The 21,923-nt window shown below is 42.1% G+C and overlaps 2 protein-coding genes and 1 long non-coding RNA gene across 19 annotated transcripts in view; 2 read left to right on the top strand and 1 right to left on the bottom strand.

The window, feature by feature from the left end:
• Atxn3 (ataxin 3) overlaps positions 1-5,960 on the top strand; it is a 35,813-nt gene extending 29,853 nt beyond the window's left edge. For 9 of the 16 annotated variants that reach the window (XM_063262400.1, XM_006240488.5, XM_063262399.1 and 6 more), the window contains one exon: positions 1,750-5,960. In XM_063262400.1, the coding sequence (XP_063118470.1) occupies positions 1,750-1,847 (98 nt within the window). In that variant the 3' untranslated portion in view covers positions 1,848-5,960. Of the gene's footprint in view, positions 1-1,575 lie in introns of all 16 variants that reach the window. The other 7 variants (XM_063262395.1, XM_006240493.5, XM_063262394.1 and 4 more) reach the window with 3 other exon arrangements.
• Positions 5,692-10,160, bottom strand: LOC120103604 (uncharacterized). The gene is made up of 2 exons (XR_010052328.1): positions 8,629-10,160; positions 5,692-5,891 (listed from the first exon to the last, which is right to left on the bottom strand). It is a non-coding gene; the product is annotated as an uncharacterized LOC120103604 (long non-coding RNA).
• A 287-nt stretch (positions 10,161-10,447) lies between these two features.
• The window catches only part of Trip11 (thyroid hormone receptor interactor 11), a 72,357-nt gene continuing 60,881 nt past the window's right edge, over positions 10,448-21,923 (top strand). The window contains exons 1-4 of one of the 2 annotated variants that reach the window (XM_006240470.5): positions 10,448-10,941; positions 15,693-15,751; positions 19,308-19,418; positions 21,506-21,784. In XM_006240470.5, coding sequence (XP_006240532.1) covers positions 10,803-10,941; positions 15,693-15,751; positions 19,308-19,418; positions 21,506-21,784 — 588 coding nt within the window. In that variant the 5' untranslated portion in view covers positions 10,448-10,802. 2 annotated transcript variants of the gene reach the window in all.

Below are 21,923 nucleotides of genomic sequence, written 5' to 3'. Positions count from 1 at the left end.
ACAAAAACAAAGAAAATTCCCAAGTTGACAATACCCAAGTACCCATGATTCAGTTGAAAACCACTGGTATGTCAGGAACCATGAAAGAAGGGACCATATGGAAATTTTAATTAATCATTGTTTTTTGTTTGGTTGGTTTCTTTCTTGGTGTTTTTTGTTCTGTTTTGTTCTGTTTTGAGGCAGAGTCTCACTCTGTAGCGCAGACTGACTGTGCATTCACTATTGTCCCGCGTCTACCTCTCAAGTGCTGAGGCTCTGGTTATCCACTCCGCCTGGATCTCACATACACATTTTAGAGCAGAGGAAGAACTGAAGTGTAAACCTCAGTGACTGGACTCAGCGTAGAAAACGCGGTGGACTAGATGGCAGACAGGCTTGTGACATCGTTTCCCATCAACACAGAAGACTGACCATACACAGTGAACAGCACTGAGGCTTGTGACAGCTCAACCTCTAACTCCCAGGAGCCTCCCAACGGGGTGAGGAAGTGGTGGAAAGGTCTGGTGATCTTTTCATCAGCTCACCCTGACAGACACTAGAAACCTACAAATGGAAGAAGTGGAATGAACTTCAAATTTGTGTAAACCCAAAGAAATACTTAAGACCTCTGAAAACTGAAGGCACAACCCTAATCAGAGAAATAACTGTCCCAACAGCAGTGTGAAATGGGAAGTGACTTAGGAGTGAATAGTAACTGTCTCCAATGCTGAAGGAAACTTAAACCCAGGATTACATGTGCAGTAATCATACACTCACTAGGATTGAGAAAGAACTTTTAAAAACATCTCCTTGGGGGTTAGGGATTTAGCTCAGCAGAAGAGCGCTTGTCTAGCGAGCGCAAGGCCCTGGGTTCGGTCCCCAGCTCTGAAAAAAAGAAAAAAAAAGTCTCCTTGAAGGCTAAAGGAAGGGGTGGCCATGCAGGCCTGGCAGTCCGATGAGCGTCACCATCAGCCATCCTCAGAGATGAACAACAGCTTGGAATACTTGGTTCTAAACAGTCATCAAATCCTGCCTTCAGGCCTCAGGAAACTTTGAGAGAAAGGTGGTAGAAAGATGGTCAGAGCTGGTGGGGATGGAGGACACCAAGGAGCCAGTGCTTTTCGGCACAACTGATGCCCGTGTGAACTCCCAGAGTTGGTCTCAGTGTGCTCAGCTTTAAGACTTATGAAGTCCCGCCACAGAGAGGGGAAAGAGAGTGAACGCCATCTCCCGTAGCTAACTCAGAAGCTAGCTCCAGTTGCCAAGCCTGGCAGTCATAATCTAAGCACCAGAACCCACATGATGGAGAGGGCACTACCCCTGTCTGTCTGTCTGTCTGTCTGTCTGTCCTCTGTACATGTTACGGCACACAGTGCCCACAAATGTACACACAGTTAGCAAAGTCTTTTGTAAAAAAGGAAACCTAGTATTCAAGTAGAAATATATTTGGTAAGAATTTGCCTTTTTTTTTTTTCTTCTTTTTTTTTAACTCTTCCTTTTAGACAGGTTTCATGTAGCTTGGGCTGGCTCCAAGTGTTATATAGTCAAGGACAACCTTAAGTTCTGATTCTCCTGCCTCCATCTCTTACACGCTAGGCTGACAGGATGTGCCTTCATTCCTGATGCTGTGCCTGCTAAGGATTGAACCCAGAGCCTTGTGCGTGCCAGGCAAGCATCCTCCAACTCAGCTACACCTCTAGTTCAGAAGTCTGTCTTGTGATGAGTGAGGACCTTGCAGAAACTGTCTGAGAACTTTGTTTTCTCTCCCAGCAGGCAATGCTATGAGTGAAGAGGACGTGCTTCGGGCAACTGTGACTGTGTCTTTAGAAACTGCTAAAGACAGTTTGAAAGCAGAAAGAAAAAAATAGTCCCTTTAAAAATCATTTTGCCACCATGCTTTGTAACATTGTTTGTGTGATCACAGTGTAAGGTCCACTTTGGCAGCAGTGTGTTCACCGGAAGGCAGCAGACACTGCATGGTTTGTAAGCAGAAAGGGCAGAAGCGTCCTAGGACTAAAGAACCACGAGATGCTAGCCAAAGAGGCAGTCAGCAATGAAAGAAACAACGTAGTTTTCTAAATGTCCCTCCTTGTTTTTCAAATGTGCAATATCTGACTGAAATTATGGAATTTTCCTTGGCTCTTTTGGACCAACTCGTTAGCTCTTGCCACAGAACTTGATCCTGTAGAGTTCCGTCTTCTCTCTGCATTGGAGCTGGCTTGGCTTGTTTGGGCTTTTCTTCATTTCACACCAACCTTTTGTGAAATATCGTTTGTATGTCTTGCTATGGAAAGATCAGTCTGTCTTTTCGTGTATGTGTCAGGCACATGGATGCTTCCTGGTGTTATTTTCTCTGGTTTTGGTTATTTTCCTGCAAGTCTAACATGGTGATCTGTTGGTTTTAAAGCCTTTTTTAGTGGGATCATTATTTAACTCTGGTGCATTCCTCTACTCTAAAGTCAGCCCTGTTCTTCTAAACGAGCTGAGGTTTTTTGTGAGCACGTGCTTTCTCGATGCCCTGCGAAGGATTTCAGCTGTGTCCTGGCTGACTTATTTCCTTTCTTTTCCAGTTGAGAAAGGAGAGACAGAGGATACAAATATATTTCCTTCTACTTAACGTTCTCCATGAATGTACCACAGGAGAACCCGCCCTTCAGTGCTGGTGGTGGGTTCGTTCCAGTGTTTCTTCTGTGTCAAGAGCTTAGTGTTCTGTATATGATTAAGTCCTGGAAAATAGGTGCCTGCTTCACTTTTTAATTTTTAAAAATAAATTTTTTTTTATTTTAGTAGAAAATAGGCTGCTAGGATGATGGTCTAGGATGTGAAAGTAATTTACTAATGAAAATATATTTAAATATACTGTGGTTGACCCTTGCTACCATGTTAAAATTGTTAAGAATTACAGAAGTCACAATACTTAAAGGATCTGTTTGTAAATACGAAAGTCCTTAGTTTTGATAAACATTAAGTGAGATGCACATCTGGTCTTGCTGGGTCAATGCTTTGGTATGATTTGGGTGGAAATTAACTATGTGTGTTTGTCCTGGGTGTCATAGATCCTGATACTGTTTTCCCCTCCCTACCCTTTTTGAAGCCCCTTTGAATGTTAACTTGTACATAGGTAAAATCAAGAAGAAATTTTAGCCAACAGCTTAGTAAGGTGAAGCATGGTATATTGCTCTACTGATGTGTGTTCTGCACACGTTTTTATCAGGGAAAGTTTTTGATGTAGGATTTATTGCTATCTAACTGAAAATGATACAAATATTTTTATTTATGATTATGAAATAGCTTTCTCTTGGATAGGATGGATTGTTTTGTTTGGCTGTGCTAGGGATTGAACCCAGAGCCTCGTGTGTGCTAGGTAAGCGCTCTACCTCTGAGCTAGATCCCCAGATCCAAAACATGTGTTTCTCTTTTGTTTGTTTTTTTTCTTAGCCATTTTGTGCCAATTACAGTTTCTCTTTTTGAAATTTGCCTCATGAAAAATTAGACAGTCCTATTTTCAAATCTATGAAGTTTTCTTTTAGTAATTGCAAAGGTTCAGAATTATGCAGCTGTAGGCTGTTGGGTTAGGCCTTTGCTTACAGTGGATTTTTACACTGAAGTATGCAGCTACCCCAAGTGTGCTGGTCACATGTCGAGCATTGACCCTTTCCTTTACCCTTTGAAAAACCACATTACACTTTCCGCACACTCAGATTGATGTGCTGCCTGACAGCCATTTCAGTTTTAACTTCAGAGTTTATAAAACGTTCATGTAACACACCCTACGTAAATCATGTATGAAATACAGCATGTTGATCTTTTATTAGAAATGTTTTAAAGAGAAACTGAGTGTACACTGAATATATTTGAGTGCATTTTTTAAGTTTGTTATAAATTGTGGTATTTGTCCAGGCAAATCCAAAATCACCATTGAACTGCCATCCCTTCTATTGACCTAGGCTTACCTAAACATTTAGATTCATTATTAATGAGTAGGCAGCATGAAAAGATGCCAATGCTTATTATAACCACAGTATCCAAAGTGTAAGAGTTGTATGACATTCACGTCCGTACACAGGAGCTGCTGTTTACAGTACTGCAGGATAGATGGGCCAGGGACTCCGCTGTCATGGTCCTGTTATGGACTTAACTGACATTTCCATTCTGTTTTTACCAATTGGAATACTTTAATGTTTAATATTTAAACTACTGATACCATTTTTCTAATGTGTAACTTATACTACCAAATAAAATATGTACAGCCAGAATGCTAGTGTTAGAACCAAGAGTAGGAACCCTCTGGAGACCAGGCATGGTGCTACATGCCTTCAATCCCCGTGCCTGGGAGTCAGAGGCAGGCAGATTGCTTTTTGAGTTCAAAGCCAGTCTAGTCTACAGAGTAAGTTCCAAACTTGCTGCAGCTGCATAGTAGGACTCTGTCTTTAAAACAAAACAAAACACAACACAACACAACACAACAAAAACCTTTGGGACATTTCATTGATTAGATGGTTTGATACAGTCAGTGCAGGTGAACTCCACGGTGAAGTTTTAAATGTTGGCCAAATAATTTACACTTCACAGACTATCTGAGGCGGTGCTTTTTTTTTTTTCCTGAAAACTTGATTTTTCTTGATGAAGCCAAAGTTAATGAGGATGAATTCTCAAAAGGAGTAGTCTGCATTGCTTTATTTAATATCAGGTTGAGTAAAATAAGTTTTATTCATGTCAGAGTCTAAGCCACAGATTTTGAATACCTGAATGTTTGGTACTATTTAAATCATGCCAGTGCCAAGAATTACTAAGTTCTTAGAACTGGCCCCTGTGCCATGCCTGAGTCCAGATTGGGCAGTGCAGAACCCAGATGTGCTATCCGAGAGTCTGAAGCTGGGGAGTCTGATGTTTTAGTCAGGAAGAGGCTTCAGTTAATACCGAAACCTCCAGAGACAGGTTATTGTCAGGCAGTGCCATGTGCTCAGTGGTAGAGCAGCCACCTAGAGGCCCAGGCCTTGTGCTCAGTCCCTAACACTGCAAAAGAAGAACAGGGGCTCACAGTGAATCCACGTTCAGAGAGGCCTTACAGGGAGTATTTTCCAAGGGAGTTGTTTGTTGTAGTTTAGTCCTAACAAGTGTAGAGCTGTAATAGGTGACCTTAAGAAAAACCAGGTGGCATCAGCTAATCAGTACAGAGTTTTTTGGTTTTCATATTTAGAAACTCTCCCTTTATTCCTAATTCGTTTATAATTAAAGACAAGAATTGGTTTTGTATTTTTCAAAGTTTTATGCATAATAAAATGTTTTGTTGTAGTCTTTCAGGAATGAAAAGGATATTGACTTTTTTTTTAAAATTTGAGGTGTGTGTGTGTGTGTGTGTGTGCGCACATGTGTGTGTGTGCAAGCACCTAAAATGGGTCTGTCATTTTAAGAATTAGCACAAAAAATATAGTCCCTGTTATGGAGGTTTAATAATACCAGTACACATTGTAAGTGCAGTCCTAGGTGAGGCACTAGTGAGAAGTGTGTGGAAAATGCAGTTACCTAGGTAGGACTCACTTGTCTCTTAAGTAGTTTAAAGGTAGTATGTTTCCTGGAATTTTTTAATGTTTTTTTTTCTTTTTTTTGAGGAAGATAGACATTTGAAATGTGATTATCTAATTTCTATAACACTGGACTAATAGGAATAACTTTTTAAAAAATGACTGTTCTGTATAGATAAAATATATTGAACTCAAGTGCAAAAGCCATGAGATTAAAGGCATTGTCTTCTGGTCAATATGATGCACTGTAGCGGAGCAGTTCCTCAGGACACAACTCTGCAGCCCTTCCTCCTGTGCCTCAAGTTGATGGCTGCCACTCCACAGGTCTTCCGTCTGTCTGCTCCTTTGAAAGCTGGGCTTCCAAAGCACTGTTGAACACTGAGGGTCCTGTTGATATTAATGAGTTGTATTTTAAATATCAGAGATTATTAAATAAAGAGAATGATTTTCTATTAACCGTTCTGCTTTATCGTTAATTTATAGCCTTGCTGTTCAAAGTCTGGTGGGAGGCACGCATTTTCAGGCCACATTCAGATCCATTGTACCAGGACCTTGGAGCTGGAACTTGGAAGAAGCTTTGTCTGTGGAGTTGTTTTTACTCGGGTGCAGTGATGCCTGACACAGGCCAGGGGAGCCCTCACAGATTCCTGTCAGAGTGCATTGTCACCTGATCCCAGGTCCATAAGCCTTCCACAGTTTTCTCCTCATTGCTTGAGACTGAACTCAGTCTTTCCCAAGAAAGGATTTCGCATTCTTTGAAATCTGGTTTTAAATACTTGTTCACTTGTTCTTAACCTCAAGAGACAAAACACATTAATAACTCGTTTTTTGTTCTTTTAGACATTCTCTATTTAGCCTTAGCTGACCTGGAGCATTTGGGTTCTCTAGCTTTCCACTCTTGGGTGCTAGGCTTGCGGGCATGCACCACTGCTCTTGGTTGGCATTTCTTTTCTCTTGAGACCATTCTTTACCTGTGCTAAGCACCTTAGTTACCCTTTGTCTCTCAGGTCACCACAGAGACATTCATACAGCATTAGGGAACAGTCTATGTGCTCACCGTGGACCATTTGCTGTTTTGATTCTTAGAAACAAGCATGAGTAATACTGATCATTCAGAATACTAATGGTCTCAAGGCCTGTTCTGAGGGATGTGTTTAGTACAGTACGTGGCTTAGTAGCAACGAGCAAGGTCTATGTAGTCTATTAGTGGCCTTTCTTGCCACTATAACAAAATGCCTTTGAGGTAACTTAGTGGTCATTTTGGGTCCAATTTCAGAGGGTACAGGTCATCATGGCAGGGAAAGTCTAGCAGCTATCACATCCTTCATCTTGGTAGATCAGAAGACAACCCTAGACTGGTATGGAGGCTGGGCTCTAACCTTTCAAGTCCTGCTCCTAGTCCTGCAGCCTAGGCCTAACCTCTAGAGGGTTCTGTAACCTCCTCTTCAATCAGCACGGCCAGCTAGGAATCCAGCATTCAAACAACACTTCAGAGAGAACATCTCACTCAGACCACACCAAATTGTGCATTGATGTTCTCATTCATTATGAAGACACTGTATTTAGAACTTGGAAGGGAAGGGAGTAGAAACATAGGAAATACAAAAATACCCATCTATTTTTCATGAGGGAAATGAGTAGTAATGAAATAATTTTATGGTTCAAGTCACCACAACATGAACTGTAGTAAAAGGTTGCAGCATTGGGAAGGTTGAGAACCACTTATGTAGATATTAGTAAATGGTGCAAAGCTTACATTTGCATTTTTCATTCATTCCATTGATATTGTAGCACATTGTGAATTTAAGGATGTGTGTTTACTACTCTAGAAGTGGTAGGGCCTGGAGAATGCAGCCGAACAATGAGGCAGACTAAAATTTCATGCACTAGACAAGTTTATTCAGATCTTCAGACATTATTCTGTGAAGATTAAGAGGAAGCACATGAGCAAAGTGTACAATCTCAAGGGCAAGGTGAATATGATGGGCAAGCCCTGTAGGATGATGTCATTATACAGGTGAAGGCAGGTATAGGATAGAACGAGACCTGTCATTGGACGAGAAGGAAGGATGGGTGGGAGGAAAGTTTTAGAGAGGGGGGAGGAGACGGGAGCAAATTGGGAGATGAGAAGGAAGAGCAGCCAAGAGAACATGGAGACAGATGTTATGATTCCTCTCTGCACATTTATAGGTTGTTATGAAGCGAGATGAAGATACCTAGGGGTATTTCAGTGCCAGACCTAGTGAGGGTTAAAAGACAGCCTTTTTTATAATTTTACAGCAGCAAAGCCCCACACAAGAAAAGGCTTATAGGGGTTGGGGATTTAGTTCAGAGGTAGAGCGCTTGCCTAGCAAACACAAGGCCCTGGGTTCAGTCCCCAGCTCCGAAAAAAAAAGAAAAAAAAAAAAAAAGAAAGAAAGAAAAGGCTTATAAACAACAGCCAGTTGTGTGAATAATCAGAAGTAAATTTACTCTATGCAGTACACCTAGGAGGAACACACAAGCACATTCCAATTCAGTGGTTTTGAGGAAACTCATGTAAATGTCACTCATTTCCTCAGATGAAGAGATGAGAGCTATAGCCAAGCTGTGCAAAAACAGGGCTTGGGCTGAGCCTAGAGTGTTTGTCTGTTCTAATCATCCCTAGGCCTGCAAGCTTCTAGCCTCTGTGTACAATCTAATTTTCCAAGCTGATTGATTCAATCTTCTCTTGGCTTCTGACTGAATTGCTGTGCCTGGCCTCATACTTAACTTTGTTAACATGTTCTAATCTTCTAGTTCCTCATTCTCTGGCTCATTCTGTCTTCACCTGTGTCTAGTCTGTTTCTGTCACTGTCCTGGTAAAACTGCCACACATATCTTTCTGCCTCTGTTGCCCTGTTTCAGTCTCTCTATCTCTGTGTCCTTCTGTCTCTGTCTCTCTCTTGTAGCCTCTCTTTCCTGTGCTGTTCTCATGGGAGTTGGGTGTATCCTATCTCTGACTCATTCTGTCAAATCTTTCTCTGATTCATCACATTGTCCCTTAATTAGACATCACTTTCAAACAAGCCTGTTTCCTTCTACAAACTAGTCTCTCCTTCATTGTTAGGAATTAGAGTATGTCTATATTCTAGCCAGACCATACTGTAATCCAGAGTTTGTCTGTATTCTGCCCGGTTCCTGTAGACTTAGAAGATCTTTGGATGTGATCCCTTGCCAGAGCAGCCATCTTGCTGGACTAAAATTCCTCTTTAAGGTCACAAGATTCTTGTCTTATTTTCTTAGAGTTTTCTCACAAGCATTCAGAATTCTCATAGGATTCTATTCTTGGACCAAGTTCCAGCAGATGTGGAGCTCTAGAGGATTTATACCTTCAGAAAAATGAGATTACAGTTGCTAAACTTTTCAGTCATATATGAATTCATCACTCATCATCCTAGACTGAATAAAAGCCAGAGTCCTGTAAATGGCCCTTGTGACTCAACTTCTTCATATTTTCTGGGTCCTTACTTATAAATCTTCCCTAATCCATTCTGCTCAAGCCATCCGTGCCTTCTTATAAATTCTCAAAACTGCCAGAGACAAGTGTAACAGACTTTATATTCAGTTATATCTTACTGTCTAGACTCTACTCCCCTTCTCCCATATAGCTGAGCATCTCACTTGTTCAAGTCTCTATGCAAGATTATCTTACTGTTGAGGTCTCAACCATTTTCTACATTCCCAGTGTTCCACTTACTATGTCATGCCCATACTATCCTCACCGTTTTACTTTCCCTAACATTCCCTAGTGCCCAGAATTAACAGTAGATATGTTAATCATTTGAAGGTTACATATACTACATTTAAAAAACATTGTTCTGGGGGTTGGGGATTTAGCTCAGCGGTAGAGCGCTTGCCTAGCGAGCGCAACGCCCTGGGTTCGGTCCCCAGCTCCGAAAAAAAAAAGAAAAGAAAAAAAAACAAAAACAACAACAACAAAAAATTGTTCTGGGCAATGTACAAGTATGATGGTACATACTTGTAGTCTAGCACTCAGGAGGTCATCAGTTCGAAGCCAACCTGGGTTATAGGAGATCTTGTCTCAAGGGCTGAAGATGTGATTAACTAAGCCTATATGCCTATCAGGTACAAGTCTCTGGATTTGATCCTCAGCACTAGAAATTCTCCATCAAGTCAAGCTGAAAATGTAGCTTATCAACCCCATCATCAATGTTCTGGCCTGCTTCTCTTGGGTGTGTCTTTTCTCCGCTTTCTTGTCTTGTTTACTACTATCCACGTGTCCAAGTCCTTGTTCTGGGACACGGAAGCTGAAAACCCCTCGGAGACACCCCCTAAACCCAAATAGATATCTGGTGAAAATTATTGAAGTTTTAGGGAGAAATAATTTGGGAGGAAGGTCATCGGATTTCACATACTGGTGGTATTCCCATTGTTCCTTTAAGTACACAGTAACTGAAAACAAACACTAAAACAAGTGTTTCCTGCCTGGATACTTGAATTGCAACTCGCCGTTTCAGCTTGTAGCCTCGTTTCCAACCCTCTGGCAGAGATACTCTCTTATGAGCAGAGGCTGGATAAGAGTAATGCAGATGGGGGTTGGGGATTTAGCTCAGTGGTAGAGCGCTTACCTAGGAAGCGCAAGGCCCTGGGTTCGGTCCCCAGCTCCGAAAAAAAAAAAAAAAAAAAAAGAGTAATGCAGATGGATTGAGGTCGCTTCCCAGTGGGGTGGGACGATCCTATCGAATCCTAGCAATACAATAGCTCTTGCAGACAGGATTAGAAGGCGACTGTCAAGGGTTTGCTTCCCCTTACAAACAAAAGCAGCTGCGCAGGTGGACTGGCCACCGCCGCCTCTTCAGTCTCCACCTAAAGTTCCGCAGGTTACGCGGAAGCCACGGGTCTGGCTGCCCCATTTACTTGGTCCTCCGCGATCCCACTGTCCTTCGCGCCCGGGACGCATTTGGCAGCGGCCCTTCTACGCCATCGTGAAACTTCTCTATGGTCGCCGCCGCTTCCCGGGCGGTGTCATGGCGGCCGGCGTTGAGTTGGCAGGACTGGCCCACGAAACTGAGGAAAGTCAGTAAAGCTGAGAAAGAAGTGGTGCAGCCGCACGGCGGGAAGCCGTGGGGATGAGCAGAGGCCTTGCGGGGGCCGCGGTGTCCATAGCGGTGAACCCTTGGTGAAGCGCCAGGCCGGGCCTCGGTTTTCTGACGCGGCCGTTGGTGGGAGTGCGGTGCCCTGCGAGTCCTCAGCGTCTGGATCCGCACCAGCTTCGGCGTCCAGGGACATTTGGAGCGGACGTGTCCACCCGCAGCGATGTCGTCCTGGCTTGGGGGCCTTGGCTCCGGCTTGGGCCAGTCTCTTGGTCAAGTAGGGGGCAGCCTGGCTTCCCTCACTGGCCAGATTTCAAACTTCACGAAGGATATGCTGATGGAGGGCACGGAGGATGTGCCAGGTAACAGCTGGAGCGCGGGCGGTGGGGCTCGGTTGGGACCCTAAGAAAGTCCACTTGGTTCCGGGTCCGGTCCGTCGGCAGACGCGGACGGGTCCCGAAGGAGTCACTCCACACTTTTTCCTTTGCTCTCCTTCCTTTACCTCTACAGCCGTTTTTCCAGCCTCCAGGACCATGGTGAAGAATTCTGGTCCTCCTCTCCCCATTGAATACGCTGGATAACTCAGTAAAGTGGAACTGCTTTTAGGTCGAATAGGGTCTTATTTGGGCGGTCCTTGCCTATTACTTAATTTGCCCATAGAGTTTTATTTGGGCGGTCCATGCCTATTCTTACTTTGCCTATAGTTTGGGGACTGATCTCATTTTGATCCTGTCCCTTTAGTATGACAACTAAAGTATGGCAATTGTCCCCCGACTCCCGAGTACTTTGTAACAGTAATTACTCACAATTAAATATTTGATGACTCTTGTCCTGGCTTTAGCACGTTGTTAGGCGAATAGGGCTGTTTTTGTATTCAACTGTTTTCTAATTTTGCTCATCTTGAAGACATTGCAGCTGAAGACGTATTGTGTGTGTGTGTGTGTGTGTGTGTGTGTGTGTGTGTGTAAGATTGCACATTTCTCCCACACTTTTTGGCAGAACCAGTCAAATTCTTTATCTTTTGAGTGTTCTTACCTACCTTTACTCACTCTAATACTTAAAAAAAAATTATTATTATTATTGTGGGGTGTGTGTGTGTGTGTGTGTGTGTGTGTGTGTGTGTGTACATGATGTATGTGTGCATGGACATCTGTACCACAGTGAGGTCAGAAGACAACTTTGTGGAGTTCTCTTTCCATCTTTAGGTAGAATTGGGGGATAAAATTGTTTTTACTTTGCTTGAAGGACAAGCACTTTTACCCACTGATTCATCTAGACAGCCCCTTCCCTTATTTTTGAAGTGATCATCTTGTTATCCTAGTGAATACTGACCTAGAATTAGATTGTAATCAGTGGTTAGGTTAATTACTCTCTTGACTTCTTGACATTCCTTTGAGCAGGTTGGGCTTTTTAAAGTTTTAATCAAGGCAGTGGGGAGATCCAGCCGCTAAGAGCACTGGCTGCTCTCCCAGAGAACCCAGGTTCGAGTCTCAGCACCTAGTGGCAGCTCACAACTGTCTAACTTCATTGCGCTTTTAGGGATCTGATGTCACCTTTGGCCTCAGCAGGCACTAGGCACCCAAATAGTGCACAGACAAACATGCAGACAAAATACCCACAGTCATAAAACAATAATATCTACTTTTTAAAGGTTCAATTGAGGTTTGCAGTGCAGCTCAGGATGACCTGGCGCTGACAGTCTTCCTGCCTCTGACTCCCAGTGCTGGCTATGACAGCCTCGTTTCCTTGCTTACTGTTCTGGTTTAATCTATGGGAAAGACTAGCTAGAGATTGAACCCAAGGCCTCATACGTGGTAAGCACACTCCACTGAATGATACTCCCAAGTTCCGTTTTCTCATCGTGGTTTAAGAGCTGTGTGTATTAGCTGGAAACAGAGTAAGATGCTTTAATAGAAAAGTACTTATATTTAGAAGGAAGACTGGATCTCTACCCAAACCCATCCTACTGCTTGGGCTTCTTGACGGGAAGGTTCATGACTTGGGACAACGAGAACAAAAGGCCTTCAAAAGGCCTTTAAAGGGACTTTAAAGGCAGAACATGGCTGATAGCTGTGGGAAAGACTAGATTACACTGTATTACAGATATGAACCAACAGTTGGTATTTCTTCCTTAAACTGGAAAATAGTTACGCCTAACCTGATAGAGAGTTCATTTTGTTCTTCTCACCAGAGAGCTTCCTACACTCTTAAACAGAACCTACCTGTTCTCGTGTTCTCTCTCTCTCTCTCTCCTTTTGAGACAAGGTTTTATCTGTAGCCCGGGCATTTCTCCTGCCTCACCTTCATATAGTATCAGTTTTAGTTTGTCTGCCTGCATCTGCCTTCGCTGTGCTAGGATCGAAGGCACAGATCACCAAGCCGGCTAATAGTCTCAGCTTTAGTGATTTGGGTAGCTGCTAATTTTCCTGAACTTTGTTTTGTGTCTTCCTTGTTGTCTACTTCAAATCGGCCACTGACTCGTGTCCATTCTGTGTCACAATTATCCTTTTTCTTTATAACTGCTACTCCAGCTCAGATCCTCAGTCTCTCCCAGCTTTACCCTCTTTGAATCTGACTCTTCATTCATTTTTCTCTTGTACTGCTAGACTAAAAATAAATTTGCTTAAAAGTTTCTTGACTTACAGAAAAAAAAGGCAAACCTCTTATTTTGGGAGGTCAAAGACCTGTTCCCTCCAGATTCAAACTGTCCACCGTACCAGTTTCCATTCCCACTATTGTACATGTACAAGTGGTTTGTTCCCAAAGCTTCTGTCACACAGAACTCTGCTAGGTTTTCCCACCACTCCAAGCCTCTACATGAAAAGTCTTTACTTCCTCCTTTACCGTCCTTTGCCTGGAAAACACTTCTTCTATTAACCTTGCTTGTGTGTCAGAGACTCCGTGAAAGTGTTCTGACCCCACATGGGGTGTGCTGGTTGCCAGTGTTCTATATTCTAACAGCTTTAGCATTGATGATATTCAGTGATAATTTGACTTTTTCCTTGATATATAGGGAGGGATAGCTTAGTTATTTTTCTGTTGCTAGAACAAAATGCTACGACCAAGGCAACTTATAAAAGAAAGTATTAAATTTGAGGGCCTGTGGGAACATCAGGGCAGAGGTCCTGGCAGCAGGCAGTTGGTGTGCTGCTGGAACAGTAGCGGAGAGCTTATATCTGGTCCACAAGCACCAGCTAGAAGGAAAGAGAGCTAACTGGGAATGCCATGAGCTTTTGAAACCTCCAAGCTTGCCTGGAGTACCACACTTTCTCCAACAAAGCCATACCTGCTAACCCTTCCCAGACAGTTCCACTACCTGCTGACCAGGCATTCAAATACATGAACCTATGGAGGCCGTCTTTTTTGTCTGTGTAGACTTGGCTGGCTTGTTTGTGTTTGTGTGTGTGTGCCACATGAGTGTGCCAGTACTCTCAGAGGTCAGAAGAGGGTATTGGACACCTGGAATTAAAATTCTGTGTGATTGAGAGTTGCCTGGTGTGGGTGCTGGGAACAGAACTCAGGTCCTCTGGAAGAACAGCTGGAGGTCTTAATTTCTGAGCCATCTCCTTAGCCTGGGCCTTTGTTTACTACTCAAGACCACATAGCTCTGTCTCCTGCCCTGTTTTATAATGTTCAGATACAGAAGTGGAAAAATACCAGTCCACAAAGGGAAAAATGCAACTCTGGCTGATAATTTCCAGCAGGATTAGTGGTACGATGTTGGCATTGCTGGACCCTGACTATGTTTACTAACGTATTATTTTTAATTTTATCCACTTACTTATTTAAAACAGTCGTTTATAGTTCAGACTGGCTTCCATCTCAGATCCTCCTACTTCAGTCTCTTAAGTGTTGGGGTTATAGATATGTACCTCCCCTCTACCTCAAATGGCTTTGACTACTCATTCATTCACTCATTCATCCAGTCATTCATTCATTCAGTCATCCAGTCATTCATTCATTCATTCATTCATTCATTCTTTGGTGGTGGGGATTAAATTAGGGCTTTGCACACACCAGGCAGATACTGTACCATCTGAGCTGCGTCTTTCAGTCCTTTGACTACTTTAAAGAAAACAAGTCAGAGGGTTGGGGATTTAGCTCAGCGGTAGAGCGCTTGCCTAGCGAGCGCAAGGCCCTGGGTTCGGTCCCCAGCTCCGAAAAACAGAAAAAAGAAAAAAAAAAAGAAAACAAGTCAGAATGAGTTAATCCTCATTTTTAAAAGATTTCTTTATTATGTATGTGTGCATGAGCATAAGTGAGAGACATAAGTGAGAGGAGGAGAGGAAGAGAGACAAGGAGGGAGGGAGGAAGAGAGAGAGAGAGAGAGAGAGGGAGAGAGTGAGCAGGAGCCCAGGAGAGTGAGCTCTGGTGTGCATGGAGCTTGGAGGACAACTTTAGGGAGTCAGTTCTCTCCTTCCACCTATTTTTTTCTCTGCACTGTATAAGTGAGTCTCTATGAATGTCCCCTGCCCCCAAGTGTTGACATGGGAGTGCTGGGATGATAGACTTTAGGTACCTCATCTGGCTTTTCATGTAGATGTTAGGGCTTGGCAACAAGTACCTTTACTCACAGACATCTTTCTGGCCCCTCATATCCCTATTTTTAATAAATTACATTTGCATTACTTTAAGTATTCTCAGGATATTTTTGGTTTTAATTATAGGTCATTAATTAATTGGTAGTCTTGGGAGTAGAAGGTGAGGGGAAAGTGTAAGCTCCAGCTGAGTAAGTTTCATCTAAAGTTACAATGTAGGCCAAAAGAGAGGGGTGTTAAAAATGTCTTCTGAGGCATAGGCGAGAGGAAGAAAGGGGACCCATTGTATTGTAGTGAGCAGCTTCAGCAATGGGAAGTCTTGGTAAAGATGGAATGACATATCTTCAGGGTAAGCTCTTTCGGCCTAGCATTCTGTTTAAGCTCAGTGAATGGAATGTATTTCCCTTAAGATGCTTCTAGGGTTGGGGATACAGCTCAGCAGAGGAGCACTTGACTAAGAGAGACAAGGCCTAGGATTCAGTCCCCTAGGACCAATACCACCACCACAAGACAACTGCTTATTACTCATATGATGTTAATCGACTATTCAGCATATACTGTTTGTTTTGTAGCAGATTTGCCCAATTCCGGGAGAGAAGAAAATGGAGCTACTCACTCAGTCTTAAGATCAGAGGTAAGGACAGCTAAAGACAGTTTCCTCTTTTGAACCATGAAAGTTATTGAAACTTTCAGTATTTTTAAATGCACCGTCTGACCTTTCGACCCGTCCTCTTCCTCAGGGTTTCATTTTGATCCTGTCTTTTACCCCCGCCTCCCTCACCCTCCAAATGAGGAGTGTGTGTGTGGTTGCCACAGCCGGTTCTTTCATGGTCTCATTTCTACTTCTATCTACTGGAAATAGGGAAACTGCCAGATGTAGAAATAGTCCTGGTGAAAACTTATCATTCATATCACCCAGACATGCATTACGTTGAAGTACATTTATTTGCTTGTGTTTATTATCTGTTTTGTTTGACTTTGCATTTTGAGCTAAGGTTTCCCACGTAGCTCAGCCTGGCCTTGAGCAGGTGATCCTCCTGCTTGAGCCTCCTGAGTTCTGGGATGACAGGTTTGTCTTAGTCACTGTTCTATTGCTGTGAAGAGGCGGCATGACCAAGGTGACTCTTATGACAGAAAGCATTTAGTTGGGGTTTGCTTACAGTTTCAGAGGGTTGGTCCTTTATCATTATGAGGGGAGCATGGCAGCAGGCCTGGCGGGCCTGGTCTGGGGAAATAGCTGTATCCTGATCCACAGGCGGAAAGAGAGACAGGGCCTGGCATGGGTTTTTGAAACCTCAAAGCCGACCCCCAGTGACACACTTCCTCCAAGAAGGCCACACCGCCTAATCTTTTTCAAATAGTGCTATTCCCTGATGACTAAGCTTTCAAATATATAAGCCTATGGGGTATTCTTCTTCAAACTACCACAAGACCTGGACCATTATACCTAGCTAGTGGTACATTTACATGCAATATGAAAAGTGGAATTCTGTTTAATTTAGAGTTTTAAATTTCCTAACATTAGAATAATAATAATATAATATTTGGAGCAAAGAAGTTAAGGATATAGGAATAATAAGCTAATTTTATTGTTTTGTTCCTTGTGAGTCAGTGCAGTCACTAACTCTGGGCATTATATTATACTTAATAGGGAAGAGAAAAGCTTGGAAAAGTTCAGAGGAAAGCCCAAAAGAAATTAAAAGGATTTCAGAGTGGGAACTATTATAAAGGACTATCGGAGCTCAACAATTTAGCCTTGGGATAAGAACAGTAAGAGAACACTTAGTGTTGTAGCGAGTGATGTTCTTAGAGAACTGTGGTAAGCATGACTTTCTCAATTCTGAGCCTATTAAAAAGAAAACACCGAATCTAGATGCTAAGATAGTAGTTGCTTGATAGTAGTTCCTATCAAGCCTTGTTGAACTCTGGTCTAGAATATCAGAGTGAGATTGTGGAATTTGAAGATAGAGAGGGACATTAGCACTAAGCATAGAGATAACATTGTGGGGGCACTTTGAGACCTTAACATAGGCACTTGGTAAGGAACACAAGTGTGGTACTGACACATGCCTTCTTAGTAAGAATGAGCTAGAGAGTCATTGAGGAGGCCCTCATTGGTACAGACCCACCCAGAACAGTTAGAGTGTGTGCATGCTGCTGGAACTTAAGGATGTTTGCTGGTGTGTATTTTGGGGGAAAGTAAGAAAGATTAACCCACTTGATTAATGTCTGCTGTATACTGAATCTGAGAAAGGAAATAGAACTCTTACGTCCTTCTGTGGATCTCAGTCCCTTCAATGGTCTTTATGGTTGTATCATCTATAGCAAATGTCTTAATCAGGGTTCCTATTCCTGCACAAACATCATGACCAAGAAGCAAGTTGGGGAGGAAAGGGTTTATTCAGCTCACACTTCCACATTGCTGTTCACCACCAAAGGAAGTCAGGACAGGAACTCAAGCAGGTCAGGAAGCAGGAGCTGATGCAGAGGCCATGGAGGGATGTTACTTACTGGCTTGCTCAGCTTGCTTTCTTGTAAAACCCAAGACCACCAGTTCAGGGATGGCACCATCCACAATGGGCTGGGTCCTTCCCCCTTGACCACTAGTTGAGAAAACGCCTTAGAGCTGGGTCTCCTGAAGGCATTTCCACAACTGAGTCTCCTTTTTCTGCGATAACTCCAGCTTGTGTTACCTTGTGCTCAAGACTCACTGATGTACAAGAATAAGGTGATGGCAGCAAGCTTTAGTCTAGGTGAAAGGCACTGTGTTTCCAGGGCATTAGATTTGCCTGTGTCTAGTTGACCCAATTCCTTATGGGACTTTCTGTTTTGTCCTTGTTTGTGTGTGTCGGGTGTGTGTGTCGTATGTGTGGAGACCTGAGGCCAACCTCAGTTATCAGTTCTTGTCTTCCATCTTGCTTGAGACGGGGTCTCAGGGTTTGCTGCTTCATATGCCAGGCTACCTGGCACACAGGCTCCCAGGGATTCTCCTGAATCCACCTTGCATCTAAAAGTAGAAATAGTGAGATTATCATGTGCCTGGCTTTATGCATGTTCTGGTGTTCTGAGCTCTGGCTCTCACATTGAGCAGCAAGCATTTTACCCACCGATCCACCTCCCTAGCCCTGGTTTTTAGAGACAGGGTCTTGCTATGAGGCACTGGCTAGCTTATTTTACGAGTCTTAGTTAGGAGTCTAATTGCAAATGATATGAATTCACCTAACTAGCTTACCTTTTCCTCTTTTTGACAAAGAGTTATATTACATTCATTATATATATCTGGTAGACTCTTTTAGTCTTTTTGTGAATAAATTGATAGTGAAGAACTTTTTTTGTTTGTTTTGGTTTTTGAGACGGTCTCTCTCCATAGCCCTAGATGTTCTTGGAGAGTCAGGCTGTAGACTGACTAGGCTGACTTGAACTCAGAGATGTACCTGCCATCTGCTTTGCAGTGCTGGAATTAGAGGTGTGTGGCACTCTGTCTGGCATAAAACTGCTTTAGGAAGGCTTTAGTGGCATTAGTAATCTTTCTATCATCTTAGAAAGCTACTCAGTTATCCTCATACTCCTATTAGAAGTTTTAATATGTTATAAATACAGCAAACCCCAATTTTTATGTGGATAGGTAAATATTTTGCTTACATATATGTAAGAGTCTGATCTCAGAGTCTTGCAAGGTTGGGCTCAAAGGAAATGAAAGAAAGCCACTTAAATCACAGCAGGACCTTTGTGTGTAAACAAAGGTTTTACTGAAAGTTTATGGGGGATTAAATCATCTGTATGAAAGTCGTTAAATTCCTTGTTGTAAACACACATTTTACATGGTTTGATAGGACAAGAACGAAACAAAGGCAACAACAAAAGCCAGCTAGTGTTTACTGTTCTTTATGCGGGGACCGAGTCTGGGACTCTGCGGTCACCTCCACAGCCTTACTTCTGCTTTCCTGTTTCCTGAAATCCAGTAGATACTTTTGGGAACTTTCCCAGCTTCTGAGTTTGTTGAAGAGAAAGTAGGGCTAGAATTAGGATTTTCATTTAAAGGTGTATATTAAAAGTCAGGATTCTGTCTGAGACCTTTGATATTTTACATTATTTTTGTGGAATGTTTTTCATGATGCATGCATGTAATGATTGCTAACATGCTTGACTTGAAATATTTTTATTGAAAATACTTTTCTCTTTGCTTCTAGAATGAAAGACTTAAAAAGCTTTACACTGACCTAGAGGAAAAGCATGAAGCATCAGAACTTCAAATAAAGCAGCAATCTTCAAGTTATCGAAGTCAGTTACAGCAGAAAGAGGCAAGAGCTGATTCTCGTTATTTCATGGTTATTTTTTAGATTGATGAAAATATTAAAGTGTTAAATTTCTTAAGATTGAGGCAGCATTACTATTAATTTTATTTTTATAAGCTAACTTTCAGAAAGATTAAATTCTAGCTTCTAAGAGTCTTAACATTTTAATGATCTGTTGCTTATAAGTTCTGATGTTTATGAAATATAACTTAATGTCTGTTTTCCTAGGTTTTAAAAACATTTATTTAGTTTAAATTAAATTAAATTGTTTTGCAGTGCTGGGAATTGAACCCAGGACCCTTGCACATGCTAGCTATTTTTTAAGTTGGTTTTAAGTCCGTGTGATGATTGCCAAAACATTTTCCTTTGAAAAATGCATTTTGACTATGCATGTTAATATTTTTCGTGTTGGCATATACATGATTTTTCACATAAAGCTATATAGAAGGCTTTACAGTTGAATTTTTTGTGTTTCTGTTTTCTTTTACTTTGATTAAACTGGTTGTTTTGGCATTGTTTTATCTTTTCTTTGAAGTCTTAACAGATAATAAATAGATACTGTGTAATTTAACAATGTCACGCTGAACCCTGTTGTTAAATTTTCTTTATGTTTAATGCTTAAGTAGAGTACAATGGACACTCACATTATGTTGAGCCATTTCTCATTTTCTTATCCAGATCATTTTGGGTATTCTAGCTTGCCGACTAACTATTCCTTTATGCTGTGGACATATTTGGGTTCCTTAAATTTAAATAAGGACTGGGCGGTAGCTCAGTAGCTGCAGGAAAGTGCTGTCTGCTGTGTGGGAGGCCCTGGGTTCAGTTCCCAGCACCATAAAACAAAACTAAAAACAAAAGCTTAGAAGAATTGGCTTCTAGTTCTTTTGGTGATAATGGCAAAGCAGGTAAAAGTATAATACATTTAAGAGAAAAGTAAACACCGAGTTCAGGTTTTCTATCTTAATTGGATAATGATAATTGATTAGTAATTGATAATTATCAAGTTCATGTTCAAGTACTTTACAGTTAAGCTGTATTCCTAGCCCTCTTCTTAAAACTGTTTCTAAGGCAGGATTTCTTGTAGCCTAGTCTAGCTTCAAACTTGCTATGTAGCCGAGGATAACTTTTAATTTCCTAGCCTTCTCCTGCTTCAGTCTTCCAAAGTGCTGGGTTGGGAGCCTGGACTGCTGTGCACTGTGGGTTAAACCCAAGCTCTACCAACTGAGCTGCGTCACCGACTGTTTTTGCATGGAGATGGCATAGCAGTGTGGTTTACGTCTTTGTGTGTGGTGTAGGGTTGGGGTTCTTTTTTATTTTTCTTTTTTTTTCCTTTCTTTCTCTTTTCTTCCTGACTACTGAGGTTAAAGATGTATGCTGCCACATAAAGCTTTAGCTGATACTGCCAGCCTTCAGTTAGAATTCTGCTCAAGAATTCAGAGATTCTATACCCTTTATCACTCTAAATAGGGTCAGATTTTCATTTTCCCCCTCTTAGTCAGCGTTAAAGCCATGACCTCTTTTATTGCATATTTCTTTCTAAGATTCATGGGCTATATTCCTGTGTTATCTTATCTAAAAGATTGGACTCATAAATCAAAGTGTTCTTTCAGTCATTTTGTACAGACCACCGCAAAGTAACCACTGATTCATGGCAATTTACAGCCTAAATGCAGCCCTGATCTAAATTACCTAAGTCATCTATGGCTTTCCTAGAAGGAGAGCTCTGAGAAAGCTTTGAATGTGTAAGTCACAGAGCTTCTGTTTATTTCATGTCTGATGATCATAGAGAGTTCTGAGAACTCACTTTACTGTGAAGATGGCGAACTCAGCCCCACTGAGACGCCCATCGCTTTACTTACCCTGGGAGTGGAGTCCTAGTCGTCATGCTGTTTGGTGCATCATCTCACTTTATGGCGTTATGTTTGTATTTCAAATAATAGTCTCACGGTCCAGGCAGTATGGAAGGTCTGGGTTCACTTAATTGATGAGTACTGTTGTTAGGTCATCATTACGCCTTTCAACATTAGGATCTAGAAAGGGCCAATAAGCATTTTAAAAACACTTCCTCTAAAACGTGGATTATAAATCCACAGGAGGAAATCAACCACCTTAAGGCAAGACAGACTGCGCTGCAGGATGAACTGCTCAGACTGCAGGTAGCTGCTCAGTCAGCCCACTCAGGAGCTGCCACCGCACCAGCCGCCACCGCACCAGCTTCGTTCAGCTATGGGATCAGTCATCCCGTGTCAGCCTTCCATGAAGACGACATGGATTTTGGTGATGTGATCTCATCACAACAAGAAATAAACCGCCTATCAAATGAAGTTTCAAGACTTGAATCTGAACTTGGACATTGGAGACATATTGCTCAGGTTGGTAAAATTTGGATGAATTTGTGAAAACTATGAATTAGTAGGAATGCTGGTACTATTTAGGAAGAGAATCTAGTACTAGAAATAATTCTTTTTTTTTTTTTTTTCGGGGCTGGGGACTAGAAATAATTCTTAATTA

Source organism: Rattus norvegicus, chromosome 6 (assembly GCF_036323735.1).
Source record: "Rattus norvegicus strain BN/NHsdMcwi chromosome 6, GRCr8, whole genome shotgun sequence".
Classification (NCBI taxonomy): Eukaryota; Metazoa; Chordata; class Mammalia; order Rodentia; family Muridae; genus Rattus; species Rattus norvegicus.
This window is presented reverse-complemented; position numbering and strand designations above follow the sequence as displayed.